This window comes from Plodia interpunctella, chromosome 27 (genome assembly GCF_027563975.2).
Source record: "Plodia interpunctella isolate USDA-ARS_2022_Savannah chromosome 27, ilPloInte3.2, whole genome shotgun sequence".
In the NCBI taxonomy this organism is placed as follows: domain Eukaryota; kingdom Metazoa; phylum Arthropoda; class Insecta; order Lepidoptera; family Pyralidae; genus Plodia; species Plodia interpunctella.
Window position 1 is genome coordinate 1,839,589 of NC_071320.1, and position 17,851 is coordinate 1,857,439.

The 17,851-nt window shown below is 37.2% G+C and overlaps 2 protein-coding genes across 2 annotated transcripts; one reads left to right on the forward strand and one right to left on the reverse strand.

The window, feature by feature from the left end:
* Nucleotides 1–338: 338 nt before the first annotated feature.
* Orc4 (Origin recognition complex subunit 4) lies at nucleotides 339–4,531 on the forward strand. Its single transcript, XM_053765129.2, has 7 exons — nucleotides 339–662; nucleotides 922–1,047; nucleotides 1,508–1,730; nucleotides 2,020–2,238; nucleotides 2,599–2,831; nucleotides 3,481–3,689; nucleotides 3,901–4,531. Exons 1-7 carry the CDS (start codon nucleotides 453–455, stop codon nucleotides 4,175–4,177), a joined length of 1,497 nt encoding a protein of 498 aa, XP_053621104.1. The 5' UTR covers nucleotides 339–452; the 3' UTR covers nucleotides 4,178–4,531.
* Amt (Ammonium transporter) lies at nucleotides 4,521–17,626 on the reverse strand. Its single transcript, XM_053765128.1, has 12 exons — nucleotides 17,303–17,626; nucleotides 16,172–16,258; nucleotides 15,321–15,519; nucleotides 14,262–14,407; nucleotides 13,563–13,726; nucleotides 10,046–10,131; nucleotides 9,140–9,222; nucleotides 8,163–8,312; nucleotides 7,285–7,362; nucleotides 6,767–6,945; nucleotides 6,243–6,362; nucleotides 4,521–5,993 (listed from the first exon to the last, which is right to left on the reverse strand). Exons 1-12 carry the CDS (start codon nucleotides 17,460–17,462, stop codon nucleotides 5,613–5,615), a joined length of 1,833 nt encoding a protein of 610 aa, XP_053621103.1. The 5' UTR covers nucleotides 17,463–17,626; the 3' UTR covers nucleotides 4,521–5,612.
* Nucleotides 17,627–17,851: the final 225 nt, after the last annotated feature.

Genomic DNA, 17,851 nt, shown 5'->3' on the forward strand with positions numbered 1-17,851 from the left:
TGCTTAACAAGTAGTAGAGTTTGATTACCTAATATAGCTAACGAAGCAATAAATTCAGAGTTGTGTTATTGAATAGGTATATTGAATAGGTACATTATTTATGAATGGTCATTCCTATGGACTTCCCTATTTAAGCTATGTATGTCGTATCATTCGCTCTTTTTTATGTACATATATATTACATGCATGATACCCAATGATACCTACCCTACCCCTACCTAGGTAGGAGTTATGGAGGGGATAATTTTCATTCAATTCAGACATTTAATTTCAAAAGTCAGACGCGGGAAAATAATGTACATTTTCATTATGATTTCAAATGTCAAAGTCAATCAGCAAAACAATCAAAGTCAAAATCAGTATCGCGCGGGAATGTAGGAAGTTATTTTGTTTGTTGTATATTTTGTTTGTGATTATTATTTTATTCTATTGATGTTATAAAAACCAATAAAATGTGTGTTTTACCATCTGAAAGCACGTTGCCGGTTCAAATAAAATTGATAAGGAAGTATTTGAAGCTTAAAATTATGGAGGACAACTTTACTTTCAAGAATCATAAGCAAGAAAGAGATCATGTTTACGATTTGATGAAACGCACTATTGTGCACGGTGAATCTCACTCTGCTCTCATGCTAGGACCTAGGGGCAGTGGTAAAACCACGGTTAGTTTCACAATCCTTTAATAACAAAATTATGTTTATAGGTTAAGCGCCCGCTTACATCCGTAATGGCCTGGCTGCTTTTCGGATGATTTCAGTGGTGAAAACTGGAATAACCAGTGTCTACGTTTGATTTTGAGTCATTAACTATATCTGTTCCAAATATACCCAGTGGTGTAACCATGAAAAGGTATATAACAGACAGACAGTCAGACATCGCGTAAGGATAAATGGCTAGAATGAACCTTAATTGGTTTTCCAGCTCATCAACTCTGTTCTTCATCAGCTGAGCATGGAGGTGGATCTAACTAGTGATGCTATTGTTGTGAAGTTGAACGGGCTCCTCCATCATGACGATAAGGTGGCACTCAAGTCTATTACTGCACAGGTATGATAATCACCTAAGTCAAGTTTTTGTAAGGTTGTAGTATGTTTCTCAAATAAAATAAAATGAAAACTTTAAATCTTAATCCTAATTAATATAAATGTGAAAGTTAGTTTGTTACCTCTTCACACTATCTACTCAAGCAATCTTCTAGCATACATTTAGTTTGAAGTATGGAGAAGGACATAGGGTAACTTTCATTCCAGAAAAATAGTTGTTCCCGTGGTAAAGTTATGTGGGCAATGCTGCGGGCTTGTTATAATGATAACTCTAAAATGTTTTGCTAGTACAGAACAGGGCTCAGATACCTACCCAGTTAGTTTTAATCCAGTTTGCATGCCTCTTCATACAATATAAATGGAGATATAAAGAGAATTTTCATTATGACTCTGATAGACTCATATTTTTCAGGCTCTGATCAAAGAGCTGTTTCATTCAATTGTTACTGCATCTTAAATTCCAGATGCAACTAGAAAATGCAGTAGGGGATCGAGTGTTCGGCACCTTCGCTGAGAACTTATCATTTTTACTAAGCTGTCTCCAAACGGGTGCTGACAGGAAGTGCAAGAGCATGCTCTTTTTGCTGGAGGAATTCGACATGTTCTGCCACAGCGGCAGAACGCAAAATTTGTTGTACAACCTGTTTGATATCACGCATAGCAAGCAGTCGCCTATGTGTGTGCTTGGTGAGTTATACACATGTACAAGTGTAAAATGTACATATGCAAAAATTGAGAGAAGATGCCTTGTTGCCATATTTTTCTAACCATAAAACAAAATGAAATAGTAAGGTGAAAGGAACAGGAAGCTAATGATATTTCCAACATGAAGAAAATTTTAATTTTACTTTATTCTAATTTAAATTTTTGGCAAATATTTGATGTTAGATCTCACAGATTGCCCGATATAGAGATCTAGAAAATGTCTGACACGCTATAAAGAAAAATATTAATGAGCCTGTTTCTATGTATCCAGGAATAACAAATCGTTTGGACGTAATGGAACTCCTAGAGAAGAGGGTAAAATCGCGCTTCTCCCATCGCCACATCTTCCTGTTCCCAAATGAGGAGTCCGGGGAAATGATCTCACCCATAGACAATTTCAAGCAGGTCCTACTATGGTTGTTGTCTATGCCTGTTTTGAAAGCTGTGGATAGTCCAAGGAAGAAAAAAGGGAAGGGAAGAAAGAAATCTAGTGAGTTTTTTATTACTGACAGACAAGCTTAAATACACGATTGCAAAGTATGCAGCAGGGAAATAACTATATATTGAATTTTTAAGATTTGATTAAATTCATCCAAATCCTATAAGTCCTTAATTTAAATAAAAGACTATGTTTAATTTGTTTTCCAAAATTTAATCATTGATATGTTTTTTTTAGGAAGAAGTAAAACCAATATTTTATTTAATTTTATTAGTATTTTTTGTGTGATAATTTTTTTTTATGTACATAATATCTGCAAATCGGTTTTGGATGACATTTAGCGTTTTGGATGAAGCTAGCTCGAAACAATTATTTAAGCTGATTTTCCACTACCTTTTTTACTTATTCTAGTCCAAACATCAGAATCAATGGACGTAGACACCACAGAAAATGCATATATGATTTCCGACAAAGTACTATCAAAATGTAAGGTCGCCGGCAATGAGTTCAGCGGCTTGGACTCCAGTTTTGTTGAAGACTGGAATGCTCATATATACAGTTTGGTGCAAGACGATGTTGTAACAGACGCTGTAGAGAAATTCTGTTATTATACTGTCAATGAACAGATATTTAGGAATGTACTGGTAAGTAAATCACAAGTTTGTTAGACAAATTAAAAAGTTTTAGACTTTCAATATTTATTTCGCTACAACTTTTGAACGGCTGAACCGATTTTCATGAAACATGGCTAAGAACAATCGGGATAAAATTATCTATGACACAAAGAAAAAACTATAAACTAGATAGATACACAGACAGACACGTTAAACTTATAACAACTCTCTTATTGCGTCGGAGGTTGAAAACAAAGTCCTCTGCCGCGTATGTTTGTCTGTTCGCCGTAAACTCAAAAACTACAGGTAATTAGCTTTCCACCAATAGATCGCGTGATTCCTGAGGACGGTTTAGTTGTATAATGTATTATGTTTTTACCCGAGCGAAGTCGGTACGGACTGCTAGTATAGTAAAATTATACAGTGTACTCATAGTAATGGCAATGAGTCGTCTCCTTTGTTTTGTCTTATGGTTAGTGTAGTGTATGTCTATAGTCACTTCCTCCCCACCACTGTGATATAAGTCATAGCGTGGCGAGCAAGCGCTCAGTTGGTTACGAGACGGCGAGATGCACATACGTTGGAGCATTAGTCATGTGGCTGTGATGTACACTTACGTGCGAGGACGGGGCACGTAATCTCGCAAGTATACTACAGTTAGTATTGTATTATGTTACAGTTTCAACTAATTTGTCAAGTATCACCGTCGAAACCTTATATTGAAGCGTCAGAGATGTCCGCAGCCATTGACAAATGCGTCGCACCGGAGCATAGAGTGAGACAGCTGCAGTCGTTGTCTATACTGGAGTTGTCTCTGGTCATAGCCATGAAACACGGTATGGAGGTGTTTGACGGGCAGCCTATGAATTTCGAAATGGTTTTGCACAGGTAAGAATACAATATCCTAACTAATTTTATAAATGTGAAAAGTAAATTGTTACCTCTTCACGCTCTATCTGTTCAACCAATCATCTTGAAAATTTGCACACATGTAGTTTGAAGTATGGGCAGCTTTTATCCCGGAAAAATTAATATTCCCGTGGGAAAATCACGCGAGCATGAGGTCACCGGCAAAAGCTATATTTTCAATTTTTTACAGATATACAAAGTTCGCCAACGCCAATTCTTCAACGCAATCAGTGCCCAGACCAGTCGTATTAAAAGCGTTTGAACATCTACAGTCTTTAGAAATAATCCTACCAGTTAGGAATACAGACTCCATATACAATTCAGGTGATACCACCACGAGTAGGGTCCAAAAAGAATATAAATTGTTCACTTTAGCGGTCCCCATTGAAGATATTAACGAAGCTGTTAAGACTTTCAAAGCGTTGCCAACGGAAATTAGCCATTGGTACAATAATTCCATTATTTAATTGTTTTTTTTTTTACTGGCAACATTTTTTCCCGATTTGAAATTGTTCGAATTCGAAGACCGTTTTTGAGATTGAATATACATTGTAATGTAGATCATCATTGTACGCTTACCCTCTTATTTATAAAATGTTTTGTCTCGTTCTGTCATTGTCAATTATTATAAAGTGCGATAGTGACAAAACCAACATATTTTATTAATAGAGGGTTAGTTGGCATATAAAGTAACATGAACTATACTTATGTAATGCGAAATTAAATTTTGAATACTGTTCATAAAAGACTGTCTTTTTATTTGTAAGTCGATGTTTTGAAGTGTAATTTATTTTTGCATGAAAAAAAAAGTTTTTGAAACATTTTTTATTTTATTTGCTAAGAAACCTTACTGATCTTATGTGGCCGTCCAAATCAAAAGGGACCTTAAGGCGGCTGGCACTTAGGTCTTTATTGCCTTTCTTCGAATACAAAACAACGGCAATAATGGCGTAAGTGCCGGGTGCCATAATGTCCTTTGATTATAACGCCCTTTTGATTTGGATGGCCATATATTTACATATGACAAGTTATGACAGAATTCTATACTATTATAATACTAGCGACCTGTCACGGTTTCGCTCGGTTAAAAACATATTGAATCATACCTTCCTCACGGAATCACACAATCTCATCCGTGCCGACAGACGCGGGAGAGTACTTTGTGTTTTGTAATATTAACTGATTTATCTAAGTAATATTTGTTTTAGTTACCTACTGCAATTATGCTTGTCTATGGTATTGACTATCGTTTCATATTAAAAATATCATTTCTAATCGAGATTCGAATGCATATAAATCGTAAGCGTCTATCATGCGTCAACTCGTGCATAGTGCAGCTAGTCTGCTCGATTATCGTATATTTTGTTCGGTTATAATCATTATTTAATATTATTATATTCCTATTTCTTTCACAGCGTTCTATCACAATCAACATTGTAACATGTTTATGTTTACTTTTCGTATCGTTACAATTTTGTTATATTACTGATAAAAAACTAAATAAAAAAATTTAATGGTAAGCCCCTCTGGCATGATAGGGAACCAAAAAGTTGAAATGAGTTTCTTTCGGCTTTTCTTCTCAGCAGTGGTCGTTCCAAAATGCAAATAGTTTGCAGCTTTCAGATTTATTATATAGAATTTAAAATGAAGGACTAATTTCTGAATAAATTATTTCTATAGAATGGATCTTTTGTTAACACTTTTTTTAATAAGACTAGTTTTTCATAAACAAAAATATTTGGTCGTCCAAATCAAAAGGGACCTTATGGCGGCTAGCACTCAGATCTTTATCGCCGTTGTTCCAAAACAAAATAATGGCGTAAGTGCCAGGCGCCATAAGGTCCCTTTTGATTTGGACGACCACATATACATACGTTCCAAAAGAATTTACACAAAATTGCACTAATCAATCCATCGAATATTACTATTAGCGCGCATCACATCCCTTTTATAATCATCCTCCCCAAATCTATGTCGAAATCTGTCCATATTTGCATTTATTTCTTCAACATCTTCCAATTCCTGAACAGATAATTCTTTCAACTTTTTCCCTTTCAACTCCTCAGGCGCTATTCGCGTTTTTGAACTTTCTCCGTTGGTTCTATTTTTGAATTTCGCGCCATTCATTTCTAGAACCATAGAGTCTAGAGCGCGGTGGAGATCATTAGCCGGGTTGCTGGCATGATTCAACAGTCCTTTTCTTTTTCTTCCTTGTCCATGGTCTTCGAATGCGTTGTTTGTGAACATTTTTAGGTTACCTTCTTTTAATTTTTGGTTGTTAATCTGTGGAGGTAATAAATTGTTGTATAATTAAGAGTATAGAGAAGGACATAGGGTACCTTTCATCTCGGAAAAAACTGTTGTTCCCGTGGCATTTTTGAAAAACCTGTATTCTGTTATAGATGACGCTAAATGCTGATAAAATAAACTTTTCAATGAAAACACTATATCGCGACACACTATATCACACAGCGTATTATGCGCGAAGCCGCGGGCAAATAGCTAGTAAATAATAACAATGAATTTACATACTTCACTGAGCTTGTCCAAAATAATAGTGTGTCCAGAGTTGACGCCGATGCCGTCAACCCCCTCGATACTGTGCGAGCGGTGGAACGGTCGTAAGGCTGACACTGCGCGGGACACTCCCACCTGACGAAGATTATACAGGGTCATCCTAACTACTTAATTATAAATGCGAATGTAAGTTTGTTTTTTACCTCTTCATGCTTTATCTAAGTACTCAGCCAATCTTCTTGTAATTTTGCGTACTTCAGGTTTGAAGTACGGAGAAGGACATAGGGAGGGTACCTTTTATCCCGAAAAAAATAATGTTCACGTGGTAAATTCACGCGGGCGAAGTCGCTGGCAAAAGCTAGTATTATATAATACTTCCAGTAACAGGGTGTTATAGAACACATACTTACGAACCATGCATACGAAGTGCTAAATATGGTATGTACCTTGGGTAATAGTCACATTTTATATAGGTGATTTTTTATACATCCACTGCAAATCTCTGCCCACCGTTACCACTCATAATTTATATAACATACTTGTCCATGCCGTATTCTGTGCTCAGTCAAGTCTGCCCCCAGCAGCTCCTCATACGGGTCCATTCTGATCGGCATTATCTTGTCTATGAGCCAGAGCAGCGCCACGGTGACCAGAGACGCCCAGGTCATGAGGCAGACGCCTGTTAGCGCTTGCACGCCTAGGAGGTACCAGCCACCACCTGCAATGGGTAGGTATATTTTTGTTGTAGAACGCACCCTACCCTGCATGCACTACCTTATGTCAATGTCAAATTGTCTGTCAACTGTCAAGTATTGCAATTCCCGCCTTCTGCGATCTCTTAGCTTTGCTTTATTATGTGATCCGAATAAACTTTAATTTATTAACTACCGACTTTATATACATGCCAAATCAGACTCTTCTTTTCCAAATATCATCAAGTGGTCTGTTTTTTTTTGGTTAAGCAGTATAAGTGTAGTTAATAGTATTTCTTCATTTCCCTGGGTAAATTCTACTGCAGGGTATTTGTTCTGGAAATTAGCAACTATAAATTACTTACCTTTGAAGAGACCAGATCTCCCATTGGTCGTTTCCATCGGAATTGGATTGTCAGCAAATAGACCAACGGCGAGCACTCCTGAGAAGAAAACTTATGTTATTTCCGATTTAGAATAGAATATAAATAATTAATTTGAAGCATAAAACATGATACTTACCTACATCAAAATAACAATATAGGTAGGTACCTAAGTATATTGTCTTTTAGAAAGCTTTGTTATTTCCGATTTAGAATAGAATATAAATAATTAATTTGAAGCATAAAACATGATACCTACATCAAAATACCAATATAGGTAGGTACCTATATTGGTATTTTGATGTAGGTATTATGTTTTATGCTTCAAATTAATTAATTATTAGTAAGTACGTAGGTACAATACGTTACACAAAATGGTTCCCGTCAGCTTGTGTCACGAGTCTGACACAAGCTGGTTTCAGTAAGACAGTGACAGCAATGTCCAGAGACCGCTGTAGGAAATGCAGAAGCAAATCATAACGTTCAGGATGGATTTCTATGCCAGACAGAGACAGCGTGGCACCTCATGATACCCTGGCTCCAAGGAGACAGAAATATACCTAGGTACCATCCAGACCACTATTTGTTATTTCGTGAGCCAGACATACCATCCAAACAGAGGACATACAGGTATCATCCTGGTTGTAGGACACCCAGTGTAGGAGATGGAGAAGATGATTATACCGATTTCGATACCCATGCCAGACAAAGAGAGCTTGGCATCTTATGATGTCCTGGCTCCAGTGAGACACATACACCCAAAGATCTGGCTGTAGGAGGCGAAGATCACACCTTTCAGAAGGGCTTCTCATGTGAGATAGAGATAGCATGATATTTTTAGTAGAAGACGCAGTGCTCACCCCAGAAGCCGCAGGCGCCGTGCACGGCAGAGGCGCCGACGGGGTCGTCGACCTTGATCCGGTCGAACAGCGGGCAGGTCACAATCGCGATACAAGCGCCAATCATACCAATCAAAATGGCTTCCCATGCACGATACAGGAAACAGCCAGCTGGAAAGAATTTATAAGCTTATATTTAGCTTCACCTGACCTGTTGTTTGTCTGTCTGTAATCAAATCTTGCAAGTAAACTGAGCGTTTCTCGTCTTCATTAGCCGCAGCAGGAGTTCAGGGTTCGCCTTCGATTCCTAATTTTCTCCTCCAATTTCGTACGGTCTTCAGCATCCTTAATAGTCAGACCTTTGGCACGTTGTCCTCCTTGACAACATCAAGCCAGCACTTTTTGGTTTTGCCCCTTCTGCCCGGAAGGGAACGGTTTAGGCAGACATTATTGATTACGTAAAAGCCATGTCCCAATGATCAATCGTGCTCCGTTGCGACGACGCAGAATGTTGTCTAAAAAAAATTATGCGAAGTGCGGGTTTGCATTTCACATATCTCACTATCGAATCGATTCAAAGTGAGCGAACGCAGCGAACCAATCACATTGCGGTGTGGTTGTCGTTGCGTCACAACGGTGCACTGTGATTGGTTCGCTGCGTCTCACTGCGAATCGATTCGATAGTGAGAAGTGAAATGCAAACCCGCACTTCGCCCTCTGCTCCGTTGTTTTCAATAGGTTTTCACACTGACGTACTTTGACAAAACTCTATACAATGTCTGCGTTGTTCTGTGTCGGAGCGCAACCGAGCAATGGGACATGGCTTTGGCAGTTGACCCGGGCCGATTAGAAAAAGATCAATTTCCATCATGACCCGACCGGGGATCGAACCCGGGACCTCTCGGTTCAGAAGCAAGCACTTTACCACTGCGCCACCGAGGTCGTCACTCATACTAATTCATCATCACCGAGCTCGTTAAAAGATTCCGGTAACCTACCTGTAATTGAGACCAGAGATCCTAAAACACTGTTAATGAGATCCATAACTTCGGCTTTCCCTTTGTTCTTTATCATCGTATATCTGTAACAAGAAGGGAATGACAGGGGGAGACAATTGAGCTTTTGAAGCAAAGGAGTGTTATTGTTCATTCATTTATTTCTTCCTGCCCCAAAGCAATAAGACAGTACACACATATCCTCCCGTCGTACAAGGAACAAGGGATTATTATTTATAATATCAATATTACATTAATTGCATACAAACCAGATTGCAAATTGCGCCTAAAGATGTTTTAAACACAAATATAAAATCATAAGCTGATAAGAAACAACGACATTCCTAGCAAAATGGCATCACTTTTCAAATTCAATCTCAAATCATTTATTCAGAAATTAGACCTTCACAGGCACTTTTTCACTTTCAATTTTTATATTAAATAGTGATTAATTTTTTATTTAATTAATGGTGTTTTAATAAGTCTAAACTACATATTGGACTGACTGTTGTAATTTGCAATTTATTTGATTTGATTAAATTTACTAACATACTATAAGTAACTAGATTTTGAACGCGGCTTCGCCCGCGGATATTTCTCACGGAAACATTTTTTCTCCGGTATGAAAATATTTCATTTTCTTCTTCAAATTTCGTATCCTATGTCCTCTCCATACTTCAAACTACATATATGCAAAATTTCAAGAAAATCGGTCCAGTAGATAGAGCGTGAAGATGTTACAAATAAACAAACTTAGGATTATTGTCATGACTGTGGATCATTATTGTCTAAGAAAACTCTCTCTCGGACAATAACAGATTTTATTATTAATATAGGGTTTAATAGTAGACTTCGATTAGTTCAGGATATGTACACTTAAACACTATTGGCGGTATATGTTAAACTCACAACAAGCCGAAAACTCCTCCGCCGAAGGAACCCATCATTGTCATTACGGCTGCTCGCGCTGCGTACTGCCATTTGGCACCGCTTACCTGATAATAAAGTAAACAATATTTTGAAAATATACGAAACTTGCTAGTTAAAAAGGTGCCGTATGTCCTTCGCCGTAAAGTTTAATATAATTAATTTTAAACTCTCGCGTTTCATTATTAATTACCGCGTATATAGATACATACATTATATACCTCGCACTTTTCACAGGGCGAAGTGCGGTTTGCATTTTCCTTCTCACTATCGGCTCGATTCGAAGTGAGACACAGCCAACCAATCACATTGCGGTGTGGTTGTCGTTGGGTCATAATGGCGCACGTTGATTGGTTAGTTGCGTCTCACTGCGAATCGACTCGATGGATGTAAATAGCAAAGTCGCACTACGCATACGGTCGTGTTACAACGACATGTGTGGTCATCGAGCGGCTGAAACAAGCTGAAACGAGCTGTAAAGGTATAAAATGTATGTGCGCGTTTAATAACTGTTTTAAGTCCTATACTAATGTTATAATTGCGAAAGTTTGTGAGGATGTATGTTTGTTACTCTTTCACGCAAAATCTACTGGACCTATTGTTATGAAATTTGGTTCATGGGTAGAATATAACCTGGAATAGCACATAGGGTAAAGCGAAACGGGGGCGCAGCTAGTAATTTATATTTATGTTTTTTTATACTACGCGGCACATCTGATGGTAAGTGGTCACTGCAGCCAATGAACACCAGCAACGCAGTGTGCCGCACGTTACCGACTTTTTAGTCTGGGTCTTCAAATCGGAACACTGGCAAGCATTGATATTTGGCGGCTAAAATAGACTAGAGTGACCCTTGCAGGCGACGTCCCAAGGTCTCTAATTACCTCTTTTGAAAGAGATGTACAGAGGTAGAGGTACCTCTGTCTGTATTTATCCAGATTGGTTGAGTACATACAACATGTAAAGGTAACAAACAAACGCACTTTCGCATAATTGAATTGACAGATTTTTATTTCAGACTATGTCCATATTGGGTTAGTATACAATACTTAATTAATAATAGTTAAAATATTTTGATGAACAACGCTCTTTCTGGTGTCGTTCTTCTCCTTTTCTTGTGATATGGCTCCATCGTTTGCCAAAACGACGATTTTTCCAACGTTTTCTATAGGTTTTGATTCACATCTTTTATTGTTCTGTTTTGATCCGTCAACGGACGTCAACGTGACGGAGGATGACGGAACGCGACGAAGTCATAGGACGTGGCTCTTAGACCGTGCGAAGCAGGGCTGTGTTATTGCAGTAGTATAATATTCGAGTCGCCTGTACATCTATATCATAATATTTATTTATCACTCTAATCAGATTCACTACATATTACCATAATATCTGATGCATGCAAACATGAAACTTGTAACTCACATAATTAATTTGGTAGCTTTCAATATTTTGTAATTTTTTCACCAGTGAAATCAAAATCAAATCCCCATATCCCCAAATATCACGTCATATTCAACATTAAATGATATTTACCAAAGCTACAAACTACTAGCATTTCGGAACGACCACCGCTGAGAAGAATTGCCGAAAGAAACGAATTCAAACAGTGTTGGTCCCTATTATGCCAGAAGGGCTTACCATTTTTTAAATATAAATTTATGTACATTTTTTTATCAGTAATATAACAATGCAAGTACACAATAAAGTACATGGTCAAAAGGTACTTATATTGAAACATATTATGATTGTGATCAAGTGCTGATGAAAGGAAAAATATATGAAGACTCTCATCTGAGCTTGGTCCCGTTTTCATTATCGGCTGTAATGCCTTGAAGCCCATAATTCGCTTGATAAATTAACCTTAAAATGTGTAACAATTCGACATTGGTTTTATACCTGCTTGACTACAACCCTTTTTGGGAATGACGTTGTTGCCTATGTTTATCGCTTATCTTGTTGGTACGACATACACAGGAGGATATGGATGGAGAGGATATTTTAGGGCGGGGACCACAGATTTACTGTTAAGGGACGATTCTTAAATGAAGAATGAACTAAGCATTGAATTTTTAACCGATCTCGAATAATTTTATCTCTGCTAATCACGTTAGCGTGCGTCAAATGGCATCCATTTTGTCATTCATTCCATGAAAATTTAAAATGGCGGCGTTTACATACAATCACAGCTAATGCACTCTTTTTCTCTAATTGCCTACATTACATGACTATTTCGAGTCGATTATTCAGTTTTATTTGACCTTGGGTTCGTTCATGGTTAATGTCTAGTGATTTCTTTATATAATGTCTAATGAATGCCTTGTTTTATGTATATAATAAAAATGGGTAATTGCGTTTTGACAGCATGTCGTATGAAGGTAAGAAAGCTGTCTAAAAGTATGGAAATCAGTTTTGTAACATGTGTTACTCGTGCGTAGATTAATTAATATATTTATTTGCACAAAACGTAGGTAAGATGTTACATGTTACCTACGTTTAGGACATGTTTCACTGCTTGCTGATTAAGTATCTGATAGCCATAGTACTTATAGGTAACATATGAACAGATACATATAGCGTTAAACATTGTTTTGCAAGTGGTTAGAGCTGAGTGGCCAATCACATCAGGTAGATTTAGCTAGTTTATCTGTTAGGTAAATTATTATAATGTGGTACTTAAATGATAAATTTGTCAGAAAATGGTGAAAGGGGCCCATAAATCCTAATCCTAACTAATATTATAATGCGAAAGTATGTTTATTTGTTCTTAACGCTCTACCTAGGATGCACGTCGTCAACCAACACGCATACACATTCCAGATACTAAAAACATAACAGGGGACTTACCATTATCTCTTAACGCGATCCACTTTACGACCTAAACTGACCTGCATCGCAAATTCGTACCATCGACTTAATTTTTAGTATGAATTCGATTCATTTCAGGTTCCTAAATTGAACTGAGTTGCATTGGAATCGTTTTATAATAGTTGATGGTAGACCCTCAGAAATAGCAAAAAATTGACACAGAATCATAAAATAGCAAGTATCTGTGTTGCAGTATAAAAATGACATATTATTGCATTCAATGTGTGACAAAAATGTCGTGTTCATGTAGTAAACCGTTGAGGAGTTCCCACGTTCCTGGGCCATGTGTCTATGATAAGCATGACCTAATGGTCAAATGTGTGTACAAAATTTCAGTACTTCAAAATCGAGTTGCAAGATTCCATCCGAATATACATAGGGACATCTACTACTAATATTATAAATGCGAAAGTTTGTGAGGATGTATATGTATATATGCGTAAGTTTGTTACTGTTTCACGCAAAATCTACTGGAAGGATTGTTATGAAATTTAGTACACTGGTAGAATATTACCACACATGGGGTACTTTTCATCCTGAAATTTTCACAGGAGCGAAGCCCCGGGGCGCAGCTAGTAACACATAGTTACATTATAAGTTAAGTAAGAACAAGTCAAGTATGCTGATGACTCACCCCGTAGGTACTGCCAGAGTTGAAAGCCAGCCAACCCCACCACAGTACAAAGGTTCCCATCACAGCATTGACCGGGTTCCCTAGAGGAAGCGGAGCCAGGCCCTTCTCGTATCTACCCAGGCGAGGGCCCAGCATCAGTGCGGACGCGAAGGCCGACGAGCCACCTGTAAATATTTTGGTATATAACTATATAACTATAGGTATTCGGATCAATGGGAAAAACTATCCTCATTCTAACTAATATTTAAGTATAAATGCGAAAGTAAGTTCGTTTGTTACCTCTTCACGCTCTATCTACTCAACAAATCTTCTTGAAATTGTGCATACATGTAGTTTTAAGTATGGAGAAGGACATAGGGTACCTTTCATCAAATTCAAATTCAAATCATTTATTCAGAAATTAGACTTCACATGCACTTTTTCTCGTCAATATTTATAGTTATTTCTCACAAGCTACAAACTACTGGCATTTCGGAACGACCACTGCTGAGAAGAAATGCCGAAAGAAACTCATTTGAACAGTGTTGGTCCCTATCATGCCAGATCGGCTTACCATTATTGTTTCTTACAATGTTTTTTTTTTCTTTCTAATAATATATAAAAGTACATAATGTACATAGTCAAAAGGTATATCAAAACAGGTTATGATTGTGAACATCCCGGAAAATTAGCGGAAAAAAGTGGTAGGTATATAGTTACCAATAAGATGAACAGGTCCAGAGCCGGCGATGTCGACGGCGCCCATCTTGTTGAGGAACCCGTGGGAGCCCCACACCCACCCGGCCGGCACGCAGTACACAATGGTGTTGAGGAACGAGAACAGGCAGTATGCCTTGAAGTTGCATCTGGAAGGAGAATCTTCTCTCAATTCATATTAAATGGATTTTAATATATATAGATTAATTCATATAAAAAGGAGTTAGAACCATTTTCCATGGTCCCATTAATGGGACATCCAATGGTACCACGGAAAAAAATGACTTTATTGCCAAACTTATTACATAGGCAGTTTAACATTATTATACTTAACATTTGATTAGATTCTGTTTTTTAATCTGGTTTTTTAACTCGCCGACCCAAAGAGAGTCTTTCTTATAGACTCCCTGTTATTCACTAAAAAGTTAAAACATACTCTATGCTAAAATATGTTTGTCTCTTTCTGTCAATTTTAAAGATAGTGACAAAACATATATTAGCAAAAATAACATTGGAAATATCATAGAATTAGTAGAGATACGGAGTACCTACCTACTAAATCCATGGGAAATATTGATAACACTGGTGTCAGATTTTATTTAAGTCACCTAAAGGCATCTGACATGACTTTAACGACTACCTGTCAACGTCTAAAAGGATTATTTAGCCTATTAAGACACTAATGACACGCGAAAAAGATTAACAAAAAAAAACGTGTTGCACTCAAATGAAAACTTGAATATTAACGTTGTGCACTTTTGACGTCTTACGAATTTTCGATCAGGGTCACGTGTCCTGACGCGAGTTAAACATTTTTTATCCATCACAAAAATTTCTTCTTTTTTCTTTCGGCATTTCTTCTCAGCAGTGGTCGTTCCGAAATGCCAGTAGTTTGTAGCTTGTGAGAAATAACTATAAATATAAAGATTGACGAGAAAAAGTGCCTGTGAAGGTCTAATTTCTGAATAAATGATTTGAATTTGAATTTGAGTGCACAACGCCGCTAAAGAAGTTTTACTTCAAAAAAACATGACCGTCGATAAAAACGAGAAAACCTCGAACCTCTCGGCCATAGCGCCGCTGACTATGGTAGTGGCGGTGGTCGCGAAGGACAGCTGGAACAGGAACGAGGCCAGCACTGGCCCCATGAGAGCGTCCCCCACCGGCGGGTCCACCAGGAAGTCGCCCAGTCCTATGAAGGAGTTGGAATACGGGCCCTGGCCGAAGGACATGCCGTAACCGAAGATCCAGTAGGTTAGACCTGGGAGGATACTAGTATTAAACAGCTTTCACGGTCAAACCGCTGGACCGATTTTAATGGAATTTGGTATGTACACAGGGTTACTGGACTATCTAACGGCATAACCTTCCAAAAGCGCATAAGGTACATAGAGACTAACTTTATAAATACAAAAAAACCTTTTTTTTGTTTTAATGTCGTTTCTATAAAACGTTAATTTCTATACATAACGCTACCTCGTGTTGCTAGGCTATTACATACAGTTAAGAATAGCAAATTAGATTGTATTTTTTTTATATGAAAAAAAATACGAATCTCGAAAAATCGTAGAATAAAAGTTGCTTGTTTTGATGAACCAACAACAAGTAGTCTTTAGGAGGTTTTGCGTTTGATACCAGTAACCCTGTATATAGCTAAAAGCTTCCGTTCAAACATAGGGTAGGTTTTCTTTCAAAAATCAACCCCCAATTGACTGTAACAAGGTGAAAGTTTGTGTTCCGCTTTCGCAGAATAACTCACGTGGGCGAAGCCGCGGGAAAAAGCTAGTATATTATATTTATATATTATCGCCGAAAATATCACACTTGTTTAGTGGGTTGTTTAGAGACCAGGGAGCTACCATGATACATGCAACGCGTCAATGCGGCCCTCTGTTACAAAAATGAAAACTCACCACCGAGAGAGATGTCTGCCAAGTTCTTCATCATGATGTTAGCCTCATTTTTTATGGAAACACAACCTGACTCCAGCATCCCGAATCCTGCAAGTAGCCTGCGTTTAAAACTTTGAAGATTCATCTGTGATTTTACCGACCGGCCGCCGCCTATCGGTCAATTCTCTTCGGTAATGCTTTGTTGCCAGCTGTGGTCCTATTCTAGGGCGAAGACACGCTTTTCACAAAACATTTCAAATCATCTAAATCGTGAAAAGGCTCTTACAATCATGTGAATATTATTTATGAGCCATTATTGTTTTAAAATTGTTATTCTAATAAGTAGTATGTGTTTATCCCATAAATCATAACTACATTTACGTTAGTGTGTGTAGAAAGAGACTCGACTCTAGACTATGATCTCTTTCGTGGGTTAACTGGATGGAATTTTGTAGAACTTCAAATAACAATGTACCTATGTATATTTACACTGTTACATTTCAAAACATTCAAATGTATTTTCATACGTTTCACTACATACGAGATTTTATGATACAACTAGCTTTTTTCCCGGCGGGAACAGTTATTTTTCCGATATGGAAGGTACCCTATGTCCCTCTCCACACTTCAAATTATATGTTTGCAAAGTTTCAAAAAGATTGGTTGAATAGAAAAAGCGTGAAGAGGTAACAAAAACAAACGTACTTTCGCATTTATAATATTAGGTAGGATTATTTTGTTTTTACCCAGTCAAGTAGACAACACTTCTTTAATTATTATTTATTATTTTGTTAAACATGTAACGAATTATTTTTTACGAATTATTTATAGGCACTTATAATTCGTTAAAAAAATAATTCGTTTTTAAATACAAAATGCGAAAGTTTGTATTGATGTATGTATAGTTAGTCTTTCATGCATAATTTATTGGACGGATTGTTATGAATTTGGGTACACGGGTAGAATTTTACCTGCAGCAACACAATAACAACAACAACACATAGGGTAGATACGTTTTATCCCGAAATTTCCACGGGAGCGAAGCAGCTAGTGGTTAATTGAACATAAGAAAATTTACAATACAAAACATAAAGAAGCATTGTATTATTTTTCTTTTGCTTAATATGTTTTCATGACATGAAGAGTACTTACCAGTTTGCATTGTGAAGATTATGAAAGAATTGGTGAGAATCCAGTTGGTATCCTCTAAGTCAATCTCGAAGCTCTCCTGCAGGGTGACCGTGGAGTTGGTTAGGTTTGGGGACCGGAGCCCTATGTGTGGACCCTCGTAGAGGGTTTCGTTGTATTCCATTTTGATGTAAAATATGTCTATGGTCGGCTGTGGATGTTTTCTTTTGTTGCTTTTTGTATATAAAAAATTTATTGTTCGAAATTGAAATGTTCTTTTTATTTTAAAATAAGTATTTGTTTTTATGAAGTTTGGTTGGATGTAGGGATAATTTCTTTTACTTCTTTTTTTTCCACACTAAAAAGTTATTGCTTTGAATAGTGGTGTATATTTAAAAAAATATCAAACACGTAATAAGTTATATTAATGATAAATTAATTCAGATTATCTACATTTTAACAGCATATTTATAAAACCACTAATCAAAATACAATTTTTGAATTAGAAATTTCAGACTAATAATTTCACTGACAGTTATTAGTTTTATTTTTCACTTTTAACAAAGCGCAACT